This window comes from Lactuca serriola, chromosome 4 (genome assembly GCF_051521515.1).
Source record: "Lactuca serriola cultivar US96UC23 chromosome 4, Lser_US96UC23_V15, whole genome shotgun sequence".
NCBI lineage: Eukaryota > Viridiplantae > Streptophyta > Magnoliopsida > Asterales > Asteraceae > Lactuca > Lactuca serriola.
This window is the reverse complement of record NC_136411.1, coordinates 58782463-58799617: the sequence shown is the minus strand read 5'-3', so window position 1 is coordinate 58799617 and position 17155 is coordinate 58782463. Positions and strand designations below refer to the sequence as shown.

The window sequence follows — 17155 nt, the reverse complement described above, 5'->3', positions numbered from 1 at the left end:
TTTCTAAAAAAGCAAAATCGGATCAGATTTCGGATCGGATCCTAACCGGATCACATTAAACCGATTCGAATTCGGGCGAGGATAAACCGGTCAAAACCGGTTTCAAACCGGATCGGATTTTGGCTTAATTCGGATTGGGTGTGATGTCACGGAACCGGATCGGATTCGGATCGGATCGGATCCGAGGTTTGTGCAGAGGGATGGAAAAAATAAATAAATAAATAAAAATACCCATCTACATCTTAACATCTCAAGTTTTTCTTCGTGTATTTATGGTGTACTGGTAAGACGACCATTGACACCTTGAATTTTGGAGACATTATGCTGTGCAACACTGTGACAACGATTATGTCAGCTTTCAATTCCATTATAGTACGGGTAGGGAACTGATTGTAATGACCTTTTAAATGCATGCAAGTTGCAGATGACGTGTTTTATTTTATGTCACAGTGAGCACCGCAGGCGGCAAAGTTGACTTGAATTGTGTTTAAATATTTCTAGACATTACAAGAATTGCTGGTGATTGTATCAGTTTAATTAGATGTTAATCATGTTCGATCCAATTTCAAGACTTTCATTTATTCTCACTCCCCTCTTGTGTACACTTCTTTTCTTTTTAGTAAGTTCTGGTATTCAAGCACAAGCCAAGAGTACTCTTGCTCCAGGTGAAGGCAAGTTTTTATGCCGTATTTATCTTTCTGTCAAGATACCAAGTGACTTTATCCTTGTTTATGTGTGCATAAAAACTCAATTAGATAGGATGTGAAACTTGGGTTATATTCTAATTATTCCAAAATGGACTTCCATAAGCAACAAAATACGTATAGAGACACCACAAATTTTCTCCCAGAACTCACAACACCTAAAAACTATGCAGATTTGTTGCTGTTTTTATATCCACAAGTATTTTATGTTATCTTGCAGTGAATGCTCTTCGTGAAATAGCTAAAGAATTGGGAAAAAAGAAATGGAATTTTTCCCTGAACCCTTGTGGTGGAGATCCCAGCTGGAACACAAATGTGACAGACACAGGTTCTCAGTTTAAAAACAGTGTTCTGTGTGATTGTTCGTATCCTGGTGGTGTTTGTCACGTTGTTGAGATGTATGTAGTTTTGTTTTATAATGACATCTACTCCATATGCCTTTTTGCTTCTTTAATAAACGAAATTATAGTTACATATATCAGTGTACATATCACTATATCTAATCTGTTTAAAAAATTCAACTAATATTCTTAGATGCTTAAACATAATTTCCTGTCAGTGTGAAATTTGTGTAAACGTAAATTAGAGATCCAACTTTTCCTTTTGAACAGAGTTCTCAAGGGGCAGGATCTTGCAGGAGTTCTTCCTCCGTCTCTAGCAAAGTTACCTAAAATCAAGAAGATGTAACACAATTTCTTATGTTTAAAATGTTACCATATATACTTTAATCTATTATGATTCATGATAACATGGGTTGCTTGTTGCAGTGATTTATCGTTTAATTATCTAAATGGCACCATACCTCCTCAATGGGCGTCAACAAATCTGGCCTTCTTGTGAGCTACTTCTGAATCTTGATTTTCTCTAAGTTGATTTATATCTAATTATTAAAACTTACTGTGATATAGAGCTGTTACGGCTAATCGCCTGTCAGGAAGCATTCCAACATCTTTGGGGGAGATAACCTCTCTTGTAACTGTGTATACTCTCTCTCTCTCTCTCTCTCTCTCTCTCTCTCTCTCATGGTGATAGTTAAATAATGTTATTACATTCTTCATGACGGTTTCTGTTTAATGGATAAATGAATACCAGGATTCTGGAGAACAACATGTTCTTCGGAACTGTTCCTGCTGAGCTTGGAAAATTAACAAATTTATCAGTTCTGTAAGGCCTTCTTCCTAATGTAGCTTTACTACAACTCTTCCCGTTTGTAGTGGCTATGTAACTGATACATGTTTATTCTAAAATTGTAGGGTCTTGAGTGCGAATAATTTCTCTGGTAAATTGCCAGAGGAGCTTAATCTTCTCACAAATTTGACAGAACTGTATGTTTGCTTCACCCTTTCCAACAAACATTATAAAAAAATTCATGTTTTACACTACCTAGAAATTTATCTTTCCCATTTTGTGGACTTTTTCTAAGTTAGTCATCACTACTTCTCACCTTTGTGCAGCCGGATAAGTAGCAACAACTTCAGTGGGAAAATTCCAAACCTTGGAAACTGCACAAAACTTCAGAAATTGTAAGTTTTTGATTCAGTATTGCTATTTATATCTCCAACTAAAGAAAATCTTCCTGGTGTCTTCCATAATTAAAACAAGATATACTCATGACTAAAATAACAAAACTGGAGTTGTATCACAAAATGATCACATTCTGGGAAACTATCACAAAATAATCACCCCTTTTGCAAAATGGATTTTGTTGATGGATATTACTCATAAACAGCACACACACTTATAGTTTGTTTGTAATACGTGAATATGCAGAATGAAAAATTGGAAATGAATATATTTACAACTCAAAAAGCTGCACACTTATTCAAAAAGGTGAAGGGCTATATATAGCCTAAAAAACAACAGAAATAAACAAGATCAATCTAAAGAAAACTATCCACTAGTACCCCTAGAGAATAGGATACTTCCATGACCAAGTTCACCAACTTTCACCTCCATTGAACTCAGTCAATCACCATTTACTTATTCATACTTCAAACAAAAGACTAAAATACCCCTGAATGAAACGTGTTCTTTGAAACAGTGAACCAAAGACCAACTTAACCCATCAAGATTACCTAACATTTGTAAAATACATGAGAAGAATCCTGGAAGAAAAGTATAGGAAACTTTAATATGTACTTAGTAAAGCATGTGATTATTATTAGAGCGCCTAGAAGAGACGTAAAAATCCTAGTGGAGTCTACCGAAGTTGTTGTAAGTGCCCATTTGGACACAAAATTATATATTAAATTGGTTATCATGTGTAGTGACTTTGGAGCTGCAAGGAAATTCTTAGGACGAGTATGCACAGGTGTGAAAGGTAGTATAGATCTGTACTAAGGATTCGTACTTGGATTAGGAAGAGTCGCAAAGTTACTAAGGCACTAATAGTTGAGTTTATTTTGTATGTTTCCATCATTACCTGTGTTATGGTGATGACTAGGAAAATGATTTTGGATTCATTCCCAAGTTGCTATAAAGAGTCGAGTCTGATTAGTATAAATATGTGAAGTGAGTTGATTGGTTCAGAGAACCATGTCTTGTGTAGAGACTGACTTTAGTCGGGAGATTGAAGAAGGAGATGATCGAGGTGATCGATAAAAGTATTGCAGCCTTCATTACAGCTAAATAGCCGGTAACTAGTGATGCTACCTATTAAGATGTGGTTGTAGGTCGTCATTCCATGTTCAAAAGAGGAAATTTTGGATTGTTAACACAAGATAGAAGGTGTTTTCCATGTTAGTATTTGACTCGTAGAGACAAGTGTCTAGTTTGTTATTTATATGTTGTGTTGTGGAAGGTCATTAGAGCATAACCATTCGTTCTTTTACTATAGCCAAAGTAAACACCTTATCGTGTGTTGAGTTTACGACCTAATTTACGAAGAAGCAGGAGTCTCCAATAAAATTCAAGTTTGTGACTCAAGAGTTGGGATTGAAGGTTCGTATGTGGATAAAAGAACAGGTACAAGTTCAAGTACCACCTTCAGCAAATAAATTCAAACTTATTTGATTTTCACTCTGAAGGATAGAAGAGCTATAGTCGTTGCAGCTGATATGTGAAGTTGAAAGTTTCTTGTGTGCGTTCGCACCTAGTATTTCAGATACGATCAAAACGGTCATTACAGAGGGTTAATTAGAGCACGACAAGGTTAACAGACCCAGGAAGAGGGAGGAATTATATTAAGACCGGTAACCGTTGTTGCTAGTGATTTCCATTACGTTGGTAATACCTTATTATACCATTTTGTATGCATGTGCATTGGTGGACGACTTCGTGCTTGCCTAGATCTTGATCGATCTATGGTCGTGTTATATGAGAAGATCACTCCTGAGAACAAACAATGATACTACGTTGAGGATGTTAAATCATGTATATGACAATTAGGCGTTTCTTCCAAGAAGAAAATGAGCTATAAATCACATATGCAAAGCCAGTTGGGCTTTGATCGGTTGTGAGTAGCAACTGGTGAGGGTTCGAACCCAAGTGGGGGAGAACCAACCATTAAGGCAAAAATTGCAAAAGGCAAATCGACTTCGATTTGACGTCAAGATCCAGAAGAGTGGATCACAAGAAGCTAAGAGAGAATTATTAGCTTCGGGTTTTGCTATGTAGATAATAAAATGGATGTTTTAGTTGGCAAGTGAGAAAATAAAATCAGATATCGTGAGGAAACTTGAAACCTTTACTTGTACCTATAGGTAAATGAGAGCATCTTATCTTAAATCTTATCATCAAGTGTCCCAAGATGGTATACCACCACGATGTGTTATGGGTTCTTTATACAAAGCCTAATTTCGTGTTCAGCCCTATACGCCAAAGTGTATCATAAAATATGATATGAAGATAGGTTGCTTATTAGCCTAAGTGATCTAAATGAAAGTCATAGTAATCGTAAATACGAAAGTGTTCATATGAAGAAAGCCTAAATCTAACTTCGTATGAAGAAGTTATGATTTTTAAAAGTTTTGATGCGACACAATACGGCAGTGTGCGACATAGAAATAGAAATGAAAATCAGTTGATTGTTAGCTATAACAATCTTAACGAAAGGCATAGTTATCATAAATACGAAGTCTTCGATATAGAAAATGTCGAGAACAGAGTTTGTATGAAGAAGTTATGAATTTTTGCACAGTTTTTTTACAGTGTAACAGTGGTGGAGTCAGGATCAAAGTAAAGGGGTATCCCAATTATTTTCCTGGGGTACTTGGGTTTCCTCGGTTCGGCTTCGGTTTTAAACCCAAATCTTAATCGAATCCTTAGCTAACCTCAAGTCTTGTTATATAAACATGAAGTTGAAGTATATTTTGATACTTGAATCGATGTGGGACTCAAAGTAGATATCAAATAAAGCATGAGGATAACAAGTTTATATAATAGAAAAAAATGGCTGAGTTTACATGTGTTTAGCGATGTGGGATAGAATAGCTAGGAAATAAAACAAAAGTAAACAAAGAATATGTAAGAAGCAAGAATTGATCTTGAGACCTTTGCTTCAATAAGTCAACGCCTTAACCAGCAGACCAACTGTTTGTTTGTGTTAATAAATGGAGGGATGCATATATATACACTATACCGATTTTTTTTTGAGGCATACGTAAACAAAAATTACACTACCGAAAAATTTTTGAGGGGTATCCCGGGCTACTCTAGGATCCCCTTGGATCCGCCCCTGCTGTGTAATCTTCATAGACTCTAAAATTAAAAATAAATTGAGAATTGACCAACGGACTCTAAATGAAAGTTGTACTACTTTTCGGTACGAAATCAAGGATATAAAGAACATCAAAAATGGAGCTCGTATGAGAAAGATATGATTTTTTATAGTTTTTAAATTTACCTGCGAAATGCGACCAAGATGGCACCACGTGTCATGATCAGAGACGAAAGCTTACTACCTAGGTAAGGGCATAGAATGCCTATGTTAGGGGCGCGGCGCGCCTCCCAATCTTTTCTTAACCTTTCTCTCTAGTTACAATTTTTCTGAGGTTTTTCGGGGTTCCAGAGAACTTTACTTGTTCGAGGCTCTAAACAATCAGAGAGCACAGAGAAAAAGAGTATTCAGAGTTAGAGTTAAGTTGCACTTACTATGTTTTAAGTATAACTTTTATTTATATTCATACTCGCTATTATGAACCTATAAATAAGGTGTATCAATGATTCCAGCCATACTACTGATTTATTTACTTAGGGGAGTGATGCCTAAGCTTGATCTAGTGGGATGTTTAAAGTGGATTTTCCAAACAGTATATTCTATATACCAAACGGATCCTATATCCGGTATAATCTTACCTGGTTATTCCTTATTTATTAGAACTTAAGTATTCATTACGATTATTGGGGAATCTGGAAATAGTTAATATAACATTCTAAATATGAACAAACACTGAGACATAGTAATATTCGTATTTAGGTTATTTAAAAGAAAGATAAAGTGTCAAGCAATGAGTTGGCCTAACCATGGATCTTCCACCTCAATCAGGTGACTGCATAGTTACTTTCATGAACATGATTTTAATACAAGTATTTATTAAAAGTATTAAATATATGTTAAAAGTTTATATGTGGATTAAATGCTTAATATATGGAAAACGTATTAACCCAGAAGCTTTGGCATAGTGCCTACTATCACGTTAGTGAGGAAAAACTTGAAGCAAGAGACAAAAAAAGACAATTTTCATGGGATATGCATTAGGTGTAAAAGGCTATCGCCTTTGGTGTTTAGAAGATTCGAAGTTTATAATTAGCAAACATGTTACTTTATGTGAACTTAAATGTAGCTTCTTCGAAAGTTATGGTGCCAAATGGTGATGACATTGAGACGGTCACAAGTAGTTGATATAGAACCTAAAAACCAACAAGGTTCTAGTTTTATTCACGAGGAAGATCATGGTGGTATGCACGATGATATTGAAGATGAGACGGTTTAGCTAGAAGATGTACATAAACCAGAGGAACAAGAGCTCGACGACAGTTCGGTCTCTACTAAGACGATGCGAGTATATAAGAAAGTTCAAAAGTTGGGGTTTAATCAACTTTTGAAGAACTACGGACAAGAAAATTTGGTTGAGTACGTATTCTCGGTGTAGGAAGATAATTTGGTCTCCTTCAAGGAAGCTATTTGGAATGACAATAGTGAGAGTTGGCTAGCTAATGGAGTCTCTTCGGAAGAACTAAACTTGGGAAGTGGTCTCATTTCCCGTAAGGAAGAAAGCTATTGGTTGTAAGTGGGTGTATAAGAAAATAGAGGATCCTTCTGAACTCGGTGGTACAAGGTACAAGGCAAGGGTAGTGGATAAGTGGTATGCACAATGAGAGGGGGTTGACTATAATGAGATATTTTCTCCGGTAGTGAAACACGCTTCCATTTGGGTGTTGTTGAGTATTGTTGGCCATGGTGATTTAAAGTTCGACCAACTCGATGTAAAAATGATTTCTTGCACGAAGAATTGGATGAGGAAATCTATACGCATCAACCTGATGGATACAAGGTTGTGGATAAGGAAGGTCAAGTGTGTCGCTTGAGGAAATCACTATATGGATTGAAGCAGTCTGCTTGGTAGTGGTACAGACAATTTGACTCCTTCATGTTGAAGCATGGATGTTCCAGAAGTCGGTATGATTGTTGTGTTTACATGTTGAAACTTTGTGGAGGTGATTATATCTATATTCTTTTGTATATGGATGACATGCTTATTGCTTCAAAGAGCAAGGTGGAAATAGATAGGCTAAAATCTCAACTTGGTAAAGAGTTTGAGATGAAGGACGTGGGAATTTCCAAGAAAATATTGGGTATGGAGATTAGAAAAAAGAGGTCGAACCATCGACTGTTCTTGAGCCAGAAAGTCTATATAGAACAGGATATTGCGAGGTTCGGGATGCAAGATACCAAGTCAATGGTGACTCCATTGGCTCCACATTTTAGGATCTCTAGTAGACAAGTTCCTTATACATTAAGAGTGTGCCTTATGCTAGTGCAGTTGGCGGTTTAATGTATGTCATGGTGTGTAGACATCTAAATATTTCACAGTGGTTAGTGTGGTCAGCAGGTTCATGGCCAACCTGAAGAAGGCACATTAGGAAGTTATAGAATGGGTCATGATGTATTTGAAAGGAACCATTGATATGGGTTTATGCTTTGGTGGAGATACACGTACAATCACTAAATTTGTGGATTCAAATCATGTTGGTGATCTAGATAGATGTCAGTCTAGTCTACGATGTCCAGATAGTTGGTGATCGATGTTACAAGAAACATTAGCGCTTTCTACTACAAAGTCCGAGTACATGACTATAATAGAGGGAGTTAAGGAAGCATTATGGTTGTGGGGTTTCTTATATGAATTGGGGATTGAGCAAAAGATTGTGTAGACTTGTGGTGAGATAGTCAAAGTGCAATTCACTTAGCTAAGAATCAAGTTTATCATGCTCGTACCAAACATATAAATGTCGAATAACATTTTGTGCGGGATGTCATAGAGGATGGTGATATTTTTCTTATGAAGGTGCATATAGATGAGAACCCAATATACATGTTAACCAACGTGGTACCAGATGGCAAGTTTAAGCATTGCTTGAACTTGCTTAATATCAATCGGTGTTGATTGCCCTTGAGGGAAATGACCTTGTGGCACGGTGTCAGGGTGAGATGGAGTTATCAACCGGTGAGATGAGCTACGATGGCTTGATCCCAAGTGAGGGTACATAAGCAACCATGGTCAAATGGTGCAGCCAGGATTGAGTTCTACATATCAAGGTGTGCATTTTTTTTGGTGAATCGTCTAAAATTTGAGGTCTATCAAATGATGTTCAAGGTGGAGAATTGTAAATTGGTAGCCCAGTTATTTATTTAACATCCCGGCTCTTGGCCTAAGTAATATGGCCCATATATCTTGTTATGTGATACTCAGTGAAGAGAGGCATGGAAAAATATATATAGTATCACATAAATTGTAGATGGAAAAGTGAGATCAGTTTCTTAACCTAATACAAAAGGCTTTATCTTCTCTTGTGGGTGTAGGCAAGTTTGTTGAACCATGTAAATCTTGTGTTATTCTCTATTTACTTTCATTCCTTGGTTATTGTCATTGTTTGTATTTGGGCCTAAGAGCAAGAACAGAATCTAATCACAAAAGGCAAGGTTAGTTGTGTGTGTGTGTGTGTGTTTTCTGTTTTCTGCATTGTTTATGCTGAAACAAGTTATACATTTATTACCTTTTGATCACCAAGAAATTCTTGTTTCAGAATTGCCTACCAGGTTAGAGGTTGTTGTTGCTGCAGTATACGAGAAAAACTTATCATAGTTGTTGTCTTGTTCTGCCAATTCTACATACCCTTTTCCACCAAATCTCATAGTTGTTGAAACTTTTCAACATTCTCTTCATTTTGAGGCTCCAAAGATGCTATCCCCCCCCCCCTCCCAAAAGCACACACATGCACACTAAACTTTTAAGGGGTGAATTGAAGAACTCGTGCCATTGCTTATCATGGCTAGAAACAGTGGTTGGGAAAAAATGGGTCAGATACAAATTTGTTGTAAAAGAAAGTTTTAACAATAAAGAACAGAGTACAAACAGAGAGCATAACTATTAGAGATCTGCAAATTCTATCACGGTGAGAAGAATACAAAGCTTTTATAAAGATAAAAAAAATTGCGAAGTGCTAAAAGCAAGCAGCTGTTATTACACTTAAGACTAACATGGGGGCTATAGTTGGATGCTTGAGCACAACTACTCAACATTATGCCAAAAAAAATTCACATGGCATGAAATTATATATTCATTGTGCTTGTTCAATAGCTTAAAGTCCACCGTCTTTCTTTTCTCAATGGTCAGCATCTACTAATCGCGTAAGGTCGCTTTCCGAACTGATATTTCCACCTTATGCTCAGGTTACATGAAATTCAGTCTAGGATAATCCAAAAGGACATTTGTGAATCTAGGCACAAAACCACAAGCCAAATTGTCAGACGAATTATGGGTTTGTTATAGAAGAGAGAGAGCTAAGAAGGGTCTCCTACGGCTCTATAGAGGAGTCATACTTGATAGATTTGGGTTACCGTCTTCTAAATTAGTTAAATAAACCACGAATTAAAGGTATAATCAATGGTTTCCAAAACTGATGAGATTTGTTAATCTCACCGTAATTACCCACTAGAATTCGGATTTACCACTGCAAGGGGCTCTACCCATTGGATCCCGCTAGGGGTGTTGCCCTAGGACCCTGGAAGGGGGCGCGGCCCCCTTAACCCCCGTCATTCTATCGTACCGACTTATCATTCGATCTTATATATGTGTGCACTCCGCACTCACCAAACATATAATATAGAGCACAAACTATAAGCCCCTTAGCTCATATATTAGTTCCAATTACACAAAATATTTGGTTACACTAAAATCACCAACAATATGGACCACCATAATAATTAGATTGGTTATTTAATCATTCATTTTTTTTTTTTTGCTTCCTGTCATGATTTCTATCTTTTATCCTCAGAGAGATCCAAGGTAGTGGTCTAGAAGGACAAATACCCGAAAGTCTTTCCTTCTTGAGAAATATAACAGAACTGTAAGTTAAACAGGTACTCCCTCCATCAGGATATTTAATTCTTTCTATTCCTGCAATAAGTACTAATTAATCAACATGCCTTTATGTAATCTATGTGCAGACGGATTTCTGATTTAAGTGGAGAGGGCTCACATTTTCCAAATCTGAGTAGGATGGCAAACATGACTAAGTTGTAAGTGATAGGATTTAGAAATCTATTAACAAGTCTTTAATTTCAAAACCGATACCTTCATAAACTTTGGTGGATGTTGCAGGATGTTGAGAAGCTGCAATATAATTAATTGGGACTATTCCAGGTTATATATCGCAAATGTCCAATTTGAGCCATCTGTAAAAGTCCTCCCTGTTTAGACCATATGCGTTGTATCTTATGTCTTTGTACATTATGATCTTCTTTAGTCTCTGTTTAAATTTCCTGAAGTATTCCTTCCATATATATATATATATATATATATATATATATATATATATATATATATATATATATATATATATATATATATATATTCACATACTTACACAGAGATCTCAGTTTCAACAATCTGAATGGTGATATACCAGATCTAAGTGAAAAGCATGTTAAAAAAATGTAAGAAAGATATGCATCTACTTTTTCCCAGTATTATTTTCTTCAAAACTATTATATTATTGATCACCAAATCATCTATATTTGCCATAGTATTCTGCTCTTAAGTATCTTTGAATTGTTGAAATGAATCGGCATCTGATTTGACTAGATATCTGACTGGTAACTCCCTGGAAGGCAGTCTTCCTAAATGGATCACAGATAAAGATCTGTATGTTTTTTCGACCCTCGTTTTCATATTAAATTTTCTTAGAAGACGCGTTTGTAATAATTCATAGGCACTGATAGGTCATGTACTGTAATGCAGTGTAGATCTTTCCTACAACAACTTTAGTAAAGACACTGTGCCACAAGATTGTGGTGAATCACTGTAAGTTTTCTGAACTCAAATGATCTTTTCATATGCACATACAAATTGAAGTTAAAGTTTCTTTCATTTATTAGGAACTTATTCAGAAGCTACTCAAGTGGGAATAACTCGTAAGTTTATACCCTACTACTATACATCAAATGAATGAAAATTCTATTTAATAAGAGAGGCGCTAAGTGTTCATGTTTAATTTCTTGCAGTGACCTTGGGAAGTGCCATAGCAGCCTTCAATGCTTAGAGGGTGATGAACATGTTTTCAAGTAACGTTGGGTTTTTTTATTAAAGTATAGCAAAGCTGATCTGTTTTATGTTTCTCCAGACTACTATTCAGTTTATATCAATTGTGGTGGGCCAGGAGTTACCATTGGAAACAAGACTTATGAAGCAGATGAATATCTAGGTGGACCTGCAAATTTTTTTCCTTCAAGTGATCGTTGGGGATTTAGTAACACAGGAAGTATATGGTCTGGTGATAATAGTGATTCACATTACATAGAAAATAATGCATCTGTACTCACTATGAATGACTATGAACTTTACACAAGAGCTCGCCACACTCTGCTTTCTCTCACTTACTATGGCCGTTGCTTAGCAAATGGAAAGTATACTGTGACTCTACATTTTGCAGAGATAGTTTTCAGAGACAACCAATCTTACAAGAGTCTTGGAAGACGTGTTTTTGATGTTTATGTTCAGGTTGAATTTTATCTTTTTTCTTGAACTTTCAGAAGTGGACGATTTTCATACGTCAATTAGATATATTTGTATGGATTCTGTTAGTGAAGACTTCCCATTTTGTGCAAGAGACTTGTATTTTTTTGGATTTCACTTTTGCATTCTCCTTTTTGCAGGGTGTAACCAAGTTGAAGAATTTTGATATCAAGATTGCAGCAGGTGGGGTTGATAAGGAAGTAAATATAACCTTAAAAGGCATACGTGTTACTAATAAAACATTAGAAGTCCGGTTCCAATATGCTGGAAAGGGTACAACGGCTGTCCCATTGAGAGGGGCTTATGGTCCTCTTATATCTGCCATTTCTATGGTCGCAGGTATGCTTATTCTCCACATATTTTAACTTATCTTTTTTTTTTTCACAGACATTTATTATGTGTATAACTGTCATTTCTATAATACTGATGATCATCAATTGATAATATGTTCAAGTGACTTAATAATATATTTTTCCATTAGAGTTCAAGCCTCTAAGCCATGGGAAAATAACTCATGGGAAAATACCTCATTGGAAAAAATATACATTTGTTGCCATTGGAGTGGTGGCTGCAGCTTTGTGTCTAAGTCTCCTAATTCTTGGCATCGCATGGAAGAGGGGTTATATAGCGGACCAAAATTCAAGAGAAAAAGGTGTTTAATTACTATTTAATTTAAATTGTGCCATATACTTGTTTGTTTGTGAAATACATTTGTTTCATTGGTAAAATATTGTTTCCCTGTAGACCTAAGAGGATTGGATTTGCAGACTGGTGTATTTACATATAGACAAATCAAGGCTGCCACCGACAGTTTTGCTGATTCAAATAAACTTGGCGAGGGTGGTTTTGGATCTGTTTACATGGTAACATTGTAAATGCATTAAATTTTCTTTTTAACAATTCACATTGTGAAAAATCTACAAAACTTCACTGGTAACATTTTCTGATGTAAAAAGATAAAATATGAAAGAATATGAATCATACTAAAATATACATCTATTTTTTTGATTGCAGGGTAGACTATTAGATGGAACTCCAATTGCTGTGAAGAAACTCTCTTCGAAATCAAAGCAAGGAAATCGTGAATTTGTGAATGAAATAGGCATGATAGCCGGTATACAACACCCAAATGTTGTAAGGCTATATGGATGTTGTGTTGAAGGCAACCACCTTCTGCTAGTTTATGAGTACATGGAAAATAATTCTCTAGCGCACGCTCTATTTGGTATTCTCCTTTTCTTCTACTTCTTAAGTAACCCAACCTATCTAATTAAATGTATGTAAACTCGCCCCCAAGTATAAATGATGTGACACCTATGTGGCTCCTACATGTCAGATGAGGGAGTGCGGTTCTTGTGACACCACTCCCTCCAGCCTAAGAAGTATAACTACAAGTTGATTATGCAAACAACATTCTAAATTCCTAAGACTTCATGACTTTTTTTTGTACTCTTTAATTTATGATTTATTAATATATAAAACAAAAAAAATAAATACATATAAATATATGTAAACGGGTTGGCAGAGTGGTATCAAGTAAGTTTTAAATGTAACCCAACCTATCTAATTAAACGTGTTGAGCAGGTGTTGAGACCACTTTTTGCAAATCTACAACCTGCTCAACACGTTTAATTAGATAGGTTGGGTTACATTTAAAACGTACTTGATACCACTCTGCCAACCCGTTTACATATATTTGTATGTATTTATTTTTTTTGTTTTTTATATTAGTAAATCATAAATTAAAAAGTACAAAAAAAAGACCTGAAGTCTTAGGAATTTAGAATGTTGTTTGCATAATCAACTTGTAGTTATACTTCTTAGGCTGGAGAGAGTGGTGTCACAAGAACCGCATCGCCTCGTCTGACAAGTAGGAGCCACATAGGTGTCACATCATTTATACTCAGGGGCGAGTTTACATACATGATAGGTGGGTCGCATGACCCACCTTAACTTTCAAACCTTATAATAAGTAATATAGGAACAAACATTAGGAACCACCTTGAAAATTTTTTTAGGACATACCTTATAATGTTGGATCAAAATGGCTGATCAGTTTTAACTACCTAGTTAGTTGATTTAAAAATTTATCTATACCTAATCCACATCGGCATCAAAGTAAAAGCTATGTGATTTTTGTTACTTATAAAAGGGAAATATGAAGGGAATGTTTATTATGTATTGTTTAGGCAATAAAATTTTCTATATCCCACTCCAACATTGTTGAATGGAGTTATAAAGGAAAAAAGTTAACGATTAAAATCTCAGACTTGGTTTATTACAAATGTAAACTGGTTTAGTTATTTAATATTATTTTTGCACGTTGAACCGATTTTATTAGTTTAACCTTGTTCTGGTCTAAAAAAGGATTGTTTTATTAGGTTGAATCAGTTTGAGCTGTATTGAGTATAAAAATCTTATGATTCTCTTTGCAAACAGGCAAAACTTGCCTTAGTAAAGGCTGAGTCCGAGTAATTTGCGAAGTACTCGAACAAGTTATCCGAGTTTTACAACAATATACACAACCCGACCCACAACTAGTAATTCTAACTATTTCATTTTTTCCAGTTTCATTTAAATAGGGAACCACATAGTTTTTTGTTCTAAACTCGTCACTGTTTATACTACACAAAGTGTGGTTCTGTACCACACCTAGGATGTAGAACTATGGTAGAGAAAGAGAGAGGTGAGAGAGAGGAGAAGAGAGAGAGAGAGAGAGAGAGAGAGAGAGAGAGAGAAAGACACATAAAGAGAGAGAGAGAGAGAGAGAGAGAGAGAGGGAGTGTGGCAGATTTTGGGGGAGGTGCGGCCAAACCGCACCCAAGACCGCATGGGGCGGAGGGGGTTCCTTGCCTATGTGGCACTGACTGCGGTCAAACCGCAGTCCACTCCCTTGAGCCTTAGTAACTTTGAAGAGTTACTTGGGTTCGTTATATATTTAAGTCATGTCTATGTCTAAGGTTTTGTGTTTTTTAAATTTCAAATCTAAATGGGTCAGCACAGGTCGGAAAAAAAAAATAAGATGGAAATCTAACATCCTATTAATTGAACAACTTTGGTTTGGATGAAAATCTCAATCTGTTTAATTAAGCAGGTAATCCAACATGACCAATTGTAACCGACAATGAAAATAATCATAATAATGATAATGAGACATATTAGGTTGAACATTTGCAAAAAACCAAAATGTTACAAATTATAGGACACCTCAAATTGGGAATTGTGGCATCTTTAGTTTTCCATTCACAACTCGATTAAAATTCTTACATAATATCTCAGAGCACAATAACTCTAAGTTAGAAATTGATTGGCCTACAAGACAAAGAATTTGTGTTGGCATTGCAAAAGGCTTGACATTCCTGCATGAGGATTCGGTGCTCAAAATGGTTCATAGGGACATCAAGGCTACAAATGTACTCCTGGATGCTGACCTTACACCAAAGATCTCAGATTTTGGTTTGGCCAAACTTGATGAAGAAGAAAACACTCACATTACCACTAGAGTTGCTGGAACTATGTGAGTAGTAGTCTTGTTGTTCCTTCTAATTATATTATCTTCAATATTCATTTGTTCATTTTGGTTTTGGTACTTCAGAGGGTACATGGCACCAGAATATGCATTACGGGGATACTTAACCTACAAAGCAGATGTATACAGTTTTGGAGTTCTTGCACTAGAAATTGTTGTAGGAAAGAGTAATATGAAATATCGGCCAACTGAGGATTATTATTGTCTTCTTGATTGGGTGAACCTCTCTCTGAGAGAACTATAGTTTGATTTTTCCCCACAAACCCCAACTTATTGACCGGGTCTTATGATATATTTGTTTGCACTTTTTAAGGTTGTTGTTCTGCAACAAAAGGGGAGATTGATAGAGTTGGTGGATCCAAGATTGGGCTCTGATTTCAACAAAAAGGAGGCAGTGCGGATGATCAAAATTGCTCTATTATGCACTAATAAGGCCCCGGCTCTTAGGCCTACCATGTCTGAAGTGGTTAATATGCTTGACGGCCGTACTAAAATAAAAGAACCAAACATGAATGTAATTATGTCTGAGGAGGAATTGATGTTAAAAGAAATTGGACCAAAGTTTCACGAGATGAAGCCCCATGAATCTGATCAAACAGAGATTTCTATTGAACCAACAGCTTTCAGCTCGCACGACCTGTATCCCGATAGTCAAAATTTCTGAAAAACGTTGACGTGTACTGGCGTAACCATCAGTATACTAGTTAAGTTCTTAATACTACTTCTATAATGAGATGCTTATATTTCATTTTAAAGATTTTGAATATCTTGTTGTGACACTAATACAGTATGAAGCATATAGTTATATACATGTGTGCATTGAAACAATATCTTTGATACGTTCAATCCCCTGCAGTTTCTCATGCTAAAACGCTGGTGAGCTCGTTGCTCTTTGTGGTTTGACTTTTCTTGATTTGGATCTAGCTTTTCGAGTCTGATGGAAAAACTATGAATCCAGTAAGGTGTCTATGGTATTATATATAGAAGTAAGTTCAAATAAAAACAGTAAATAGTGTGAAAACGTAAAAACATTATGTTTAAGTTATTATTTTGCAATGAATGTTGTATATGGGTATTGTTGAAATAATTCTAATATAAATATTAACGTTTGATTATTTATATATTCATTAGAATGTTATTATTCTATTATAAATTTATGTATGTGTATTTTTGTAGTAAATTTTAATTTTAGTTTTAACATCTGAGTTTTCATTTATTCATTGTTGAATAATTACATAAAGTTATGCATACAAAATTATTGCAGAATAATAACATAAAGTTGTGCATACAAAAATAATAACATAAAAATAGTGTTTTTATGTTTTCATATTATTTACAATTTTTATTTGAACTATCTCTCTCTCTCTCTCTCTCTCTCTCTCTCTCTATTTATGTTTTCATATTATTTATAGTTTTTATTTGAACTATCTCTCTCTCTCTCTCTCTCTCTCTCTCTCTCTCTCTCTATATATATATATATATATATATATATATATATATATATATATATATATATAAACCATGTTATCCCATTGGGAAAAGCCACATGTACTCACCTGGCTAGTTAATGAAAACTAACTACCACTTTGGCTTCTATTCACTAGGTGTGCTTGACCAATTCTCCTTGCCAAAACCTTCAATCAAATATCACATTAAACTCTTAATACTTGTCTCATTTCATAAAC

At 35.5% G+C, this 17155-nt stretch overlaps 1 protein-coding gene across 5 annotated transcripts; it reads left to right on the top strand.

Annotated features, from left to right (window-relative positions):
- The first annotated feature begins 484 nt into the window (after positions 1-484).
- Positions 485-16585, top strand: LOC145101666 (putative LRR receptor-like serine/threonine-protein kinase At1g07650). 5 transcript variants are annotated; one of them, XM_079038916.1, is made up of 25 exons: positions 485-671; positions 925-1102; positions 1316-1387; positions 1472-1540; positions 1613-1684; positions 1797-1868; positions 1958-2029; positions 2159-2227; positions 10203-10274; positions 10375-10446; positions 10529-10570; positions 10798-10863; positions 11012-11071; positions 11168-11230; positions 11305-11340; positions 11431-11471; positions 11550-11926; positions 12082-12280; positions 12423-12593; positions 12686-12804; positions 12956-13166; positions 15221-15458; positions 15537-15687; positions 15784-16173; positions 16327-16585. In XM_079038916.1, exons 1-24 carry the CDS (start codon positions 542-544, stop codon positions 16132-16134), a joined length of 3003 nt encoding a protein of 1000 aa, XP_078895042.1. In that variant the 5' UTR covers positions 485-541; the 3' UTR covers positions 16135-16173; positions 16327-16585. The 5 variants fall into 5 exon arrangements, with proteins under 5 accessions (XP_078895042.1, XP_078895043.1, XP_078895041.1 ...); XM_079038917.1 differs by having other exon boundaries at positions 485-665; positions 15784-16585; XM_079038915.1 differs by having other exon boundaries at positions 15784-16585.
- The last annotated feature ends 570 nt before the right edge of the window (positions 16586-17155 follow it).